This window comes from Phoxinus phoxinus, assembly GCF_949152265.1.
Source record: "Phoxinus phoxinus genome assembly, chromosome: 23".
In the NCBI taxonomy this organism is placed as follows: domain Eukaryota; kingdom Metazoa; phylum Chordata; class Actinopteri; order Cypriniformes; family Leuciscidae; genus Phoxinus; species Phoxinus phoxinus.
This window is the reverse complement of record NC_136898.1, coordinates 20,330,773-20,343,462: the sequence shown is the minus strand read 5'-3', so window position 1 is coordinate 20,343,462 and position 12,690 is coordinate 20,330,773. Positions and strand designations below refer to the sequence as shown.

Sequence of the window (12,690 nt, the reverse complement as noted above, 5' to 3'; positions counted from 1 at the left end):
GTAAATGTACATTTAATGTTATACTTTTTACACACACACCAATCATTTGGCTTCAGAAGTCATTGGTTTATCCACTGGGGTTGTATGGATTACGGTCACGATTGCTGGTTGTGGTTTTTCATGCGTCAACCGAGCAGCAGGCGTTATATGGACTCTCAGAAATCTTGTTTGTGTTTATCTGACGATGGCTTGAGGGTGAGTAAATGGTGAGAGAATTAACATTTTTGAGTGAACTATCCCTTTAAATTGATCACTTAATTATTTTAATAATTAATCACATTAAATCAACTTTCTAAATTGGCATCCCCAGTTAATATGCTAGTAAACGCAGTATAATCTTCAAACTTTCCCACATCCTTTCGCCTGTACATACTAGACTAGAAAACTCTGTCTGATGAGAAAAGTGCAGCGGCCTCTTGGGATAGTTAAGTGTTCATCAGATGTACACTTCAAAATCTCAGCGGTGTTTCAGCCTCTGTTTATAGAGCGATGTGGGACATACTGTACTGCTATAGAGAAGCCACATTCAGAACAGAGTTAATGTAGTATATTTATTCATGTTTTAAATTGGCTTTTATTTTTCCTATTTTCAGTTTTCATTTCTTTAAAGTTTAGTAATTTTGTTATGTGCTTTTGTAATTTTTATTAGTTTAAAAAATATTTCTATTTAGCTTTATATTTGTTTTAGTAGTAGTTTTTTTGAAGCAAGTAAAAAAAAAAAACTATTCTAGTTTTAAGTGTAAGTTTTTCATTGACTATTTCTATATATTTTTTATTTTAGCTTTATTTCTATTAAGAAAAAACAATAATGGCTTCAATGCTTTTAGTTTCAGTTAATAACTGACGTTTTAGGTTTAATATTCATCACGCGCCATGAAAATTCATGCGCCTGTCTGAAATTGCTGCTGAGTTTTGACAGTTTTTCAGTTTATTCCGTTATACTCCACGCAAACACACCGCTCGGGGACGCCCATTCGCACTGCAACTTCTAAACACACAAACAGAGGAATGCGCACACAGTAAACAGATTTGTACGCGCCTCTCCGGTCAGGCCCAGATGAAGATGCTTTGAATGAGCCTTATGTGCAGGGGGGACTAGGTGAGGTGGGCTCAGCGGGAACCAGGGCTGAATTTGGAGGGTTTGTGTGTTCATTCCTCGCAGGACGAGGGGGGTGGGTGTGGGGTTGCTCCCAGCGGCCTGGTCTCTGCCTGCCACATAAAGACTGTTCCTTTAGGTGGAAGGTGAAACCTGGTATTGTGCTGTAAGAGAACAGTGCGCCCCTCTCTTTGACGTCTCTCCGGTTTGGTGCCTGAGAGCTGTGTGCATGCAGTAATTCTCACCAGTCATCTTACGCTGTCCAACCCTCTTCCTCCTGTTGCTGCTTTGAGATTTCTAAATGGGAACGACTGTGAGACTACGACTACAGTTCTATTCACACACATACACACACACACACACGGCACAGAATGAACACTCCACATAAGAGCGCCAGCCAGCAAATCACTCCTGTAACCCTCCATGTGCCCCGACCCACAATTCAAATATATGGTTCAGACACCACTTTTAACTTTATTACTTTCAATTAGATAGTTCTGTCTAGGTGTTAAAACTAGGGCTGGGTGATATATTGAATATTTATGACATTATTAAATATGGACCTGAATATCACAATGGCATCGTGCTGTTTTTATATTTCTTCAAGGCTATACTAGTAAACTCACCTGCTTATATGTACTGCATTTCGCAACTTAATGCAATAGTGATAAAGACAGATATTTTTATTAGTGTCTCTGATTTAAACCTTTCGGAAAAAAAAGTTCAACTTGTCTCCGGAAAACAGTTATTTTGATAAATGAATAAAAACAAGTATTAAAAACTAAAACTAAAATATTACTGTATTTTATTGTTGATTTATACACTGTGAATACAATTTAAAAAAATTATTTAGGATGTTAATTTCATAAAAACTGTGGAAAACATACCTTGGATAATTTTTGTTAGATTTATACACTGTGAATAAAATAAATTCATTTTAAGTTTGTGAAAAGCTGAAAAACTCGACTTGTTTATTTTAAAATAAAATGTCACTATTATTTGTTTGTTAGATCTATACATTGTAAATAAAGCAAAATTGAAAAGCTAATTATTATTCATTTAATTTAGTGTGTTAGTTTTGTGGAAAACATACCGTGAATTTTTAAACTAATTTCTCTTTATTTTATTGTTTGATTTATACAATGCCGAAATTAGTGATGGTTTGGTTGAAATCTTGGGGACTTTCCGAGCAAATACATAAATGCTGGAAAATATTGAAATGATTAAACCAGCATACAATGGTTGATATTTCAACAACTTGTCGCTGATATTCTGTACAATCAAATGAAAGATCTGGAGCTGTTAGATTTGATTTCATCTACAGTATATCGCCCAGCCCTACTCAAGAGCCGTTTTTCATAAGATGACTGAATATACCATGTGGTTCAGCAGGTCAACTGTATGTGTATATCATATCACATGACTTTAGCCAGCAGGTACATGTGTCATCTCCTATCTGAATGAATGCTTGATTTCTGCCCTCTCTCTTCTCCTCCCCTCTCTTGGGTTCATATCCCCATGCTAGAATGAGACTGAATTGGCCCTAGCTTCATTTAAAACAAAACACCCTCAGGTCTTTTATTTTGTCCTGGACTTATGTGGAGTGCTCTTTTCATTTTCTCTCTAGGTTTGCCCAAGAGAATGCTTCTGTTGCCCTTCATGAAAATGCCCGCCTACCCCGTCCCCCACTACTCTTTCTTTTAGCTCAAGAGCCTACCTTACACACACACACACACACACACACCGCGTACATGTACCTGAGAAGGGAAGGTCAGAGAGCACATCCCGATCACACGCAGGGACAGCATTGAGGGTATTGTTGTAAAGAGCTTTTTATTTGATCATTATCACATTCGTCTTCTGGTTTTAAACAAATACAGGTTTTTATGTTCTTCAGAAAGAAAACTTGAAGGATTTGTACTGTGAATTGTTACCTCATTCTTGGACATTTTAAATGATATCAGCCTCTTTTGTTATCATGGTTTTTCTTGTAGAATGGGAATGACAGGCTTTACTCTATGTAGGGATATCAGGAGCTGTGCTTAAGATGTATAGATCTAATTCAAACTACTGCTTACAAATAAACCTCTATCTTCATCAACTGCCAAGCACTGACTGTTGTATATTTCAAACCTGTTTAGTGACTCGTGTAGCAGTTATATATTCCTCTTTAGCAGTTTTAGCCGCTCTGAATGAACATTTGGCGTAGCTTTCAGATACTTAAAGAAGTTTTAAGGCATGTTCCAGGTTCAATGCGACTTGTGCTCTATGGACAGCATCTTCACAATCTGTTGATGATGACCACAGAAAAAAGGGTCGCTTTGTCCCTCAGTTTGTAAGTGAAAATTTCTGTAATGCACTTTCTGTGAAAGTCTATTCTGAAGGTTTGTTTTTGGATTTGATTTGTTAGTTTTTTGTTTTGTTTTAGTCTTGATGACACACACATTGTTTTTTTTTGGACTGAATCTAAGTCTATTCTGAAGTTTTGTTATGTTTTAGTTAGACTAAATCAAAGCATTGACTGTGTTTACATGTGTAATGTTAAAGGATAATTCCGGTATTTAACACCTTGAGTCTATATTGTAGTTTGTTTTGGATGAACAAGAGTGGTGGACAACATTTTTTTGACAATGGTTCCTCTCTCGAGTTTTTGACTATAAAAGAATTGGCCATGGACCCATTTAACATGGGAGTCAATGTGCATGTCCGAAAATGTCATTAAAACAGCCAATAATGTTCGTTTACAAAACTGTTAAACTCACCGAGTGGTTAGTGGTGTTCGTTGATGATTATAAACAATATATCGTCTCAATATATGATTCCAATCCGTTTATTTTGCTATAGTGGAACTATTTTTTCAACAATGGGATTTTACAAAATGACGAATAAAACACGACAGAAACTGTATTTCGCAACACTTTTTGTTTCTGGAACATCAACTAACATCACTAATCACTCGGTGAGTTGCACAGTTTTGAAAAATAATGTTAAAGGCTGTTTTAATGACATTTTCGGACATGCACATTGACTCCCATGTTAAATGGGTCCATGGCCAATTATTTTATAGTCAAAAACTCGAGAGAGGAACCATTGTCAAAAAAATGTTGTCCACCACTCTTGTTCATCCAAAACAAACTACAATATAGACTCAAGGTGTTAAATACCGGAATTATCCTTTAAAGCTATATTTTAATGTTATGTATTTTAATATAAAAATTCCAGTGCAATAGACTTCCATCAAGTACACTGTGCACACGATTTGTTTTCACAAACTGATGGACGAGTGCGTTCTCTTCTGTGATAATTGACAGCATGTATTGAACCCGGAACATTACTTTTTATTTATTTCTAGCAGCTTGTGTTTCCAGACAGAGCTTGTTTTAAAACATTGGACGTTTAAGAATATCAGCCTGCAGTTTAGTAGCTTTTTTGGGCAGTTAACGCATGTCGAGATGGCCTGTGAACCCTTTCATGCCGACCTGACCCCTTTTGCTGTCCCAATGAATGAATGAATGGTGACCCCGTCTCGAGCTAGTTATGAAGCGGATTATTCCATTCATAGTCATTAAACATTACCTTGATGTGTCCTCACAGAAGGTTTGGTTGATCAGGTTCTAGATGTCGACTGAACAGTTAGTAGTATTGAACCATACAAAGACACACATTACACACACGACCCCTCACATGGACACACACCGGAGCCTCCAGTCACAGCCTTACAGCGGAGAATCGAAAGCAGCAACAAGGGATCCATGGAGACATGCTACTGAAATGTCTTTTTGTCCTTTTTTGTTTTGACTTCTTGGTGAGTGTCTTATTGTGTGTGAGATGTTATGTCATACTCTTCCAAAGGCCAGCACAAGCGAATTCACATTGAGGTTCACGTGCGCTCACTTTGCTCGGGGGGTCTCTCCTAACCACTGCTATTATAGTATCATTGAGATAGTGTTTATTAATATTTTTAATGCTTTTTTTTTCATGTTTATTTAGTTTGTTTTTGCCATTTTTATTTGATTTATTTCTAAATAAAACGTTTTTTTTTATATTTAATTTTATTCATGAACTTTCAGTTTCTGTAATAACCCTGTTCCTGACCCTTTGAGCTACAGACGATGCCACACACCTGTAATATAACATTGGCTTCTGTACATTGAGAGCAAAGACGCCAGTCCCTGTTTCTACAAACGTTCTGAATTTAACGTTCATGAAACATTGACTTGACTCCATTGTTTCTCATTGGATCAATGCTTGTGCTGGCTTATGGCTGGGTCATGATCATCGCTCACCAAAGAGGAACTCCATCTCCATGGTTAAACGAGTGGTCACTATATTCCCATTCATTGTAAACGGATCCCTCCCATTCGTCATGGTCATCCTCAAGTGTCCACTCAGAACCAATGGCCCGTCCTCTTTGGTAGTGATAGCAGTCATTGTACTATACTCTCTCCAAAATCACAACAGATCTGATTTGTCAGAGTTATGTACTAACTACATCTGTATGGAAACCTCAGAGGTGCCACATACGTTTCACATTTCCTCTGCCTTCTATCAAAGGAATGAGCTCCAAGTTTTTTTCCGTTTTGTCGGAAAGTTAACCGTGCAGCTTAAGTTGTTGATGTCTTTTTTATTAACCTGAGACGCTCCCAGTGCAATGAAAACCCCACGTACAGCCCGAAAGAGCAGAGACCCTAGTATCCACCCCTGTGGCACACCCTAACCCCATTTCCCTCCTGCCATCAGAATGTATATATATATATACCGCTGCCTCCTGCCGTGCCGCATCATTAATCGCAGCTCTCTCTGCTCTTGTCCTCACTGTAGGTGGTCTTTTCATTGACAATCCCTTTTACCAGCCGCGGACCATCGCTCCTTTTTTTATTCACTTGGGTCCTCAAGATCTCTTCTCTGACTTCTAGAACCATCAGGTTGTGTGGCTCTAAACTGTCGTACCACTCCAGGCATGACCAGGCTGTCTCCACCGCACAGAGACGGCCCAAACTTCATTCACAAACCCATCCAAACCCAATCTAAGGATCCAAAAATGCACCACTCTTACAAAAGCAATACTCTATTTGACTTGCTCGTCCCGAAAACCGGCCGGGGACCTCGGTTCCTCCTTATATAGCAATACACTTGAACTCTTTTGGGCTTTAAGCTTACTTGAGATGTGAATGTTCGGTTGAGTCTTACTCAAACTTGGCATTGCAATAGTCATTTTCATTGTATATTCACCACATGTGTATGTGTGGCTATATTATAAATACATGCATATATATGTATGGTCTATGGCACTATAAATATATATGTGTAGATATACCGATGTACTTATGTATATTTATATGCAGTGTGTATATATATATGTATATATATATATATACATATATATACATATACATATTCTTGGTATTAATTATTTTAGAATTGGAAAGTGATATGTAACCATTATACTAGGATATAACTTTCTTCCGGTTTTATATATACAGTATACATATATGCTAAGCAATTTAATCTAGTAAATTATTCTTGTGAAAATGCAATATGAAAGCCCTTTTCTTAATCTACCTGTAGTAGATTAGTGATGCTTCCTTCTCTCCGACTCGGGCGGCTTCGCCGTGTCTTTTCGTCAGATCTGCGCGCGTGTGCGTGTTTTTGCTCAGTCGACCAAAGTCTGGCGTTCTGGTTGGGTTAAGAGGTCGTCCTCCAAACATCTGGCCACCGTGCCGCCTACACCCACACCTCACAGGCGAACACGCAGGTCTTTCTAAAGCACATCCGACGGCAGATTGGCTTACTCTTTCTGGCCGTTGACTGGGGTGCATACTCGTACACGTCATCACGGTATGAGGGGCAGCTAGTGTGACCCGGTCACTCACTCACTCACTTCTCCCTGCAAAAGCACAGGCGACTCTCTTTAACACGGCATAGGTGGCCCTTCATTCGCCTCTCCATTCATTCTGTCATTCGTACTTCTCAGGCCTGTTTCACACTGCACACAAAAGGCACATATTTGGACACATTTCAGTGGCCATGTTACAGCATTCACATTGCCTGCACAATCATAGCAGAAGCGTAGCTGCAAGTTTCTGTGCTCGGCCTGTTCTTGCAGAAAACATGCTGAAAATGTGCTGTAAACCTATTTAGCAACACAATATTTTGCATTAAAGGCTTTTATACAGTGACAGGCACACAAACGGGAGTTTCTATTCAGAAAATCTGACTGAATCCAGAGCATTGAAGGAGTTTATAGCTACACTTTGTGTTTGGGTTCAGTTCCGTGTAGAGCAATTTTCAGTAGCTAACTCCCGATAGCTGTTTAATACATTATGGTTGTTATTATGGAAATGCTCAATTTTAGTCACCCAGAAATCCCTATTTTTCTCAGTAGTACTGCAGTTCTGTGGGTGTGAAAGCGCAATGCATGTTTTACCGCCGCTCACACGTGTTGTGAAACAGGCCTCGGGTTAATGCAGCAGCGAGCAGTCGCTCTTGACTTTTTTGCGTTCTTCTTCAGCAGGTCTGTTGTAGCGCAACTGTAGGCCAACTAATTAATAACCGCTCTCAAAAGACTCCCAGATACAGTACCAACCACAGAGCACAGACATGGGAATAAGCTTGATGATATCATTTTAGCTGTGCTATATTCAGATTTACAGCTATTTGAGGAACCGTCAGGATTGTGTTACTGTACTCTGAATGCTTATCGTTAAGTAAAGTAATTTTTATATAAAAAATGTCCTTCTCTTGTTAGCTTCACATGTGCAAGTAGATAATTCAACCAATATCACTAGGAATGTATTGATGTTTGTATGTCAAAGTAGTTTTGATATTTTACTGTGCTTTCAGTAAGCAATTGAATGTCACAATTTCTCACCAAAACCCAAATGTATAAGGCAAAAAAAAAAATTGGATTTCACAAAAAACAGGACACAACCCAGCTCACATATATATTGAATGTGTCCCCTTATATAAATTTCCCCATGTATTTACTCATATTTTAGCTGTTGTGTTTGAATGTGTAATAGTGTAGCTCTCAAATAGGAAAAGATGGGATATAATCACAGAAACAATACAGAATAGTAGTAGAATAATAATAGTATAGCATAGTTCAATAAAAGCAATAGTACAACATGAATCATATGATCATAACAGTTTAAATATACTTGTTTGTCATCATAATGGTTTATTTTTTTGGTAACACTTTATTTGAAGGTGACGTAGTTACACTTTACTACATGTACTTACTATAGTAATAACAGTAAATTATCCATAATTACAATTAACTATCCCTCAACCAAACCCTAACCGTAACACTATAACTAAATGTACATATTTAGTACATGAGTACGTATTTGAGTAAGGACAACGTCACCTTAAAATAAAGTGTAACCTTTCTTTCTTTTCGGTTTTAACTTTTTGGAACATTTTTGAAAACAAATTAATTTTTCTGTTCCCCAACCAGACGAGACTTCGGTCAGTTTTGAATTAAAGCTGGTAAGTCTTGTATGGGTAAGTTTTGAATGGAAATGCAATAGAGATTTGAGAGAAAAGCGCATCAAAAGACAAAATGGCCTTTATTTTTCTTTGAGCTTTATGAATGATCGGCAAACACACAAGGCCCTTTCCTCGATCTGACGCCACACCAGCATTACGCAGTTCAAAAGACACAGTTAACCTTATATTGAGTTATATTGAGGGGAAACAAAGTGAAGCGAAGAATGTGTTCATTTTTACATTACGTCGACTCAAAGTTGTCCATGTTATTTGTGTCTAATCAGTTTACAAACATAAAACTCAACGATAAAGTCAACATGAAATGAAAATTGGCCCGAGTTACTTTCTTAATACACGTTCCTTGGCTTATTATGAACAAATCATCACCGTAACTTAACCTTTTAAAAAAAAAATCAAACTTTAATCTAATAAATGCCTCTGCAATGAATTTTGGCTGAAGTCAATAATCCCTCTTATTTTTCAACCCCTCTAATCTGGTTCGCTTATATGTAACGCTCATTTTCATAATCCAATAAATTTTAAATGTAAAACATTCCGCCTTTGCAATTTCAAAACAGGAATAAACGGAGCAATTCCAAGAGGGTGCTCGCACCATTAGTCCTTGGGCCCTAAAAATGAGACGACAAAAAATTTATTTCATTTGAAAATACATAATGTTGTTTGCAGACATGAGTTAAGAATGTAGTTACATGTTGACTTTAACCAAGATTACCTCGTGATATGATTTCCCACACTCACAAATGTGCTGTAAAATATTACGCATTTCAAAACAATGTCTCATAGTCAATAAAGATATTACAGGGATGTTTCATTAATCCAAATATACAAATCCAGCGTAAAAGCCATATAGGCTGCGTTTACACTGCAAGGCTTAATGCACAGATCAGATTTTGTTTTGTCTTGCCTGTTTACATTCACTATAATAATACATTATGAAAATAATTACATTAACTCCCACCCAAATCGATTCTGTTATTTATTTGAATTATTTATATAATTCATGTTGGTTGGTACCATGATTACTTTCCATGGATCAGTTAAAAGCATGTTTGCGGTGCAAAATTTGACTGAATGGATATATACGGGTAAGATAACGGTGATAACGGTTCACTTAGATCTAGAATTCTGAAGTGAAATAATGAAGCATTGAAAGAATACGTTTATTTAAATGAATTTGAATAAATTAACAAGAGAGAGATTTTGAGTGTGAAGCTGTTTAAAATTACAAAAAGTGCAAAGTTATCTCGTTGTAAAGAAATATTCAGTAGTGAAGCGGTTTTAATTATACAGTTCACGGGCAGAGGTTGAGAACGCATTTCTATGCTCCACATCTGCATCATAATACAACATTAAAAAGCTCTGTGTTGGCAAACGTGTCGCCCTCACCTAGTGGGAAATCCAATGGGAATCGGATATACATGTTTAGGTCAGATATTGTCCATATATCAGATGTATATCTGATTTAAAACCACATTTGGAAGTGTCTCAGAACAGATTTTTCTGTTAACACATGCAAAAAAAACCTGATGTGTCAGATGTGAGTAAAACAATCTGATTTTTTTTTGTTTCAGTGTGAACGCAGCCATAGTCATTCTATATAGACATCAGATGTTGCTGCATTGTTGCTGCAGTGCTTAAAAAAACACCAAAATCTTCTCCTGAAGTGCAAATATATCTCTCCTCATGCCAGCCTGCTTCCCGACAGCCAGATGGTCTTCATAAACATGTTGTTAGAACTCATAGTTTAGTTCAGCTTAGGTTATAATTCTGCTCATCAGCTGCGATTGAATCTCAGTGGTCTATCGTGGCGAGGGATGGGAGAAGACATTTGCACAGCTGCATCTCCTGTCCAATTAAGTGCTGAGGTGATTCCAATAAAAGATCCGCAAGAGAACATCTGATTAAAATAAACCAGGCTTGGTTTCCCGGGAGCCATCAAAAGCTCGTCAAAAGCCATCAAAAGCTAGTTTTATTTCCGTTTGCCGACTCGTGTGTGATGTCACCGTTTGTGGGCGGGGCCCCAAGATACGCATAAGATTGTACGCCACTTCATCGGCTCTACTCAGGTAGATGTTAAACGCAACTTTCTGGATATTCTGTTTTAGCACACTTACGACGCAGCAGTTCATATATGTGCTATAGACATCTCGGAGCTCACAGGAGTAATGCAGGTTCAAGTCCCCAGTGTCTTCACTTTCTCTGTCCAATACAGTAGCAAAAACTCTTCATTTAGAAAGAAATCTGGATTAAAATCACAACATTGGCACTAAAAGGTTGATTGGACTGTTGCCTCTTATAGAACCAATACACCATTTAAAATCTTTTGTCCAAACACCATATATTTTAGTTTCATGTAATAAATAAATGACGATTAACTGACTACACTGTAAAAAAAGATTAGTTGACTCAACTTAACTAAGTCAAGTCATCTTGTTGCTTTGACTGAGTTAATTTGAGTCAATTTATAGTGTCAAGTTTATGCATCAATTCGTGTTTTGAAGTGTAATAAACTTGACACTATAAGTTGACTCAAATTAACTCAGTCAAAGCAACAAGATGACTTGATTTAGTTAAGTTGAGTCAACTAATCTTTTTTTACAGTGTAGATTTGGCATTTTTCATTTAGTACTCACTTTGCAACAGATTGATAGCCATTAGATTAGAGACACTTTATAACGTTGGTGCTTGATCAATACGAGCAGACTTTAAGTGGTGGAATATTTGTCCTGTCGTGATTGTGAAAGAAAGGGACTTGTGTGTGGCACTGGAGTTGAGAAAAGCTGGAAATTCAATTTGCGAGCTTGCGACGCAAGTACAGCGATATAGATCCGGTTTCAGATTGAGCAAGCTTTGCAAAATGAATTGCTGAAGGTAATGTTTTCTCCTCGTCTCCGATCTCCCCCTGCGTATGAAGCGGGGCAGATGGGGACGGCCGTCATTTGAGCTGGTTCACGCGCGAGCCGGGACGCCGAAGTCCCCGCAGACTGAACCAGCAATAGAGCCATGTTTAGGTTTGGAATGTATTTATGTGGTAGAATGTACTTTCATAGAAGAGCTAACTGCATCTTTGTAGACACATCCAAATACACTGAAATGAATTATTTACCTATATGATAAAAAAATATTCATGTGATTGTGTGTGTTTTTTTGGGGTGTGGGGGGTGTGTGTGTGTGTGTGCTTATGCCCATTGTTTACGTTTATTTCATTTTATTTGTAACTTACGAGCATTGGCAAATCCCTGCTTGTGAGCTCTTCCGTGATTCTGTAAATACTCCTGAGTCAGACTGCGAATGAAAGCAGTCTGCGGGATTCTCAGTTATCCATATCACAACTTTTATGTAACTTGACAAATTATATAAAGAAAAAATGATCTAGATTTGAGATATTATAAAGGGTAACAATATAATGTGAAGTGGTGATTGTGCACAACTTCTGTGAGCGAGCAGTGCTTGAACATGACAGCAGTAGATGTTTGCTAGCCGTGGTATCAAATTATAAACTATTGTGAAAATACTATAGTGGTTTGTCTGTCACTTTTTTTGCCATAATTTATGCTTTTAAAATAAAGTGCTAAATCTCTATAAAGTGTAAACTTTTCTTTTTTAAATAAATATATAAAAACTTTTTGATGTGTGGTGTATTTTGTTCTGTGTCCATTCTGTCTTTGTCTAGTTCACTACAAGACAGAAGCTTGTTGCAGTTTCGTATTTTAAATTTCGAACTAGATTCCCAGTTCGTGGAATTGTCCGTTATTGAATCGGAGAGGTCGAATATGCTACTACAGTATACATTTTATGCTTGTTTTAATCTAGCCAACCAGTTGTTGGGTATGTGCACTGTCTCCAATAAGACAGAGGCAGCAATGAGCAACAGCCAATGAAATTGTGAGTTGAAAGAGCGTGACAGAAGGGCGAGGGAGTGCTGGGCCAGCAAGGAGAGCAAGCTTTTAAACGTCCATGGCCCTTGCCCAATTGACACAATTCATGTGCGTTTGCGGTCTTGGGGACTTAGTGGCTTTACACAAAGAACGTGTTTTTGTATTTAATGCAAATAAAGCAAGGCCTAGAAAGCAAGGCACTTT

The 12,690-nt window shown here is 37.7% G+C and overlaps 1 protein-coding gene across 6 annotated transcripts in view; it reads left to right on the top strand.

Moving 5' to 3' along the window:
- Positions 1 to 12,233, top strand: part of strbp (spermatid perinuclear RNA binding protein) — a 100,526-nt gene extending 88,293 nt beyond the window's left edge. For 3 of the 6 annotated variants that reach the window (XM_079599348.1, XM_079599347.1, XM_079599349.1), the window contains exon 19: positions 5,918 to 12,233. In XM_079599348.1, coding sequence (XP_079455474.1) covers positions 5,918 to 6,012 — 95 coding nt within the window. In that variant the 3' untranslated portion in view covers positions 6,013 to 12,233. Of the gene's footprint in view, positions 1 to 2,723; positions 3,474 to 5,917 lie in introns of those variants that run through there. The other 3 variants (XM_079599351.1, XM_079599350.1, XM_079599352.1) reach the window with 2 other exon arrangements.
- The last annotated feature ends 457 nt before the right edge of the window (positions 12,234 to 12,690 follow it).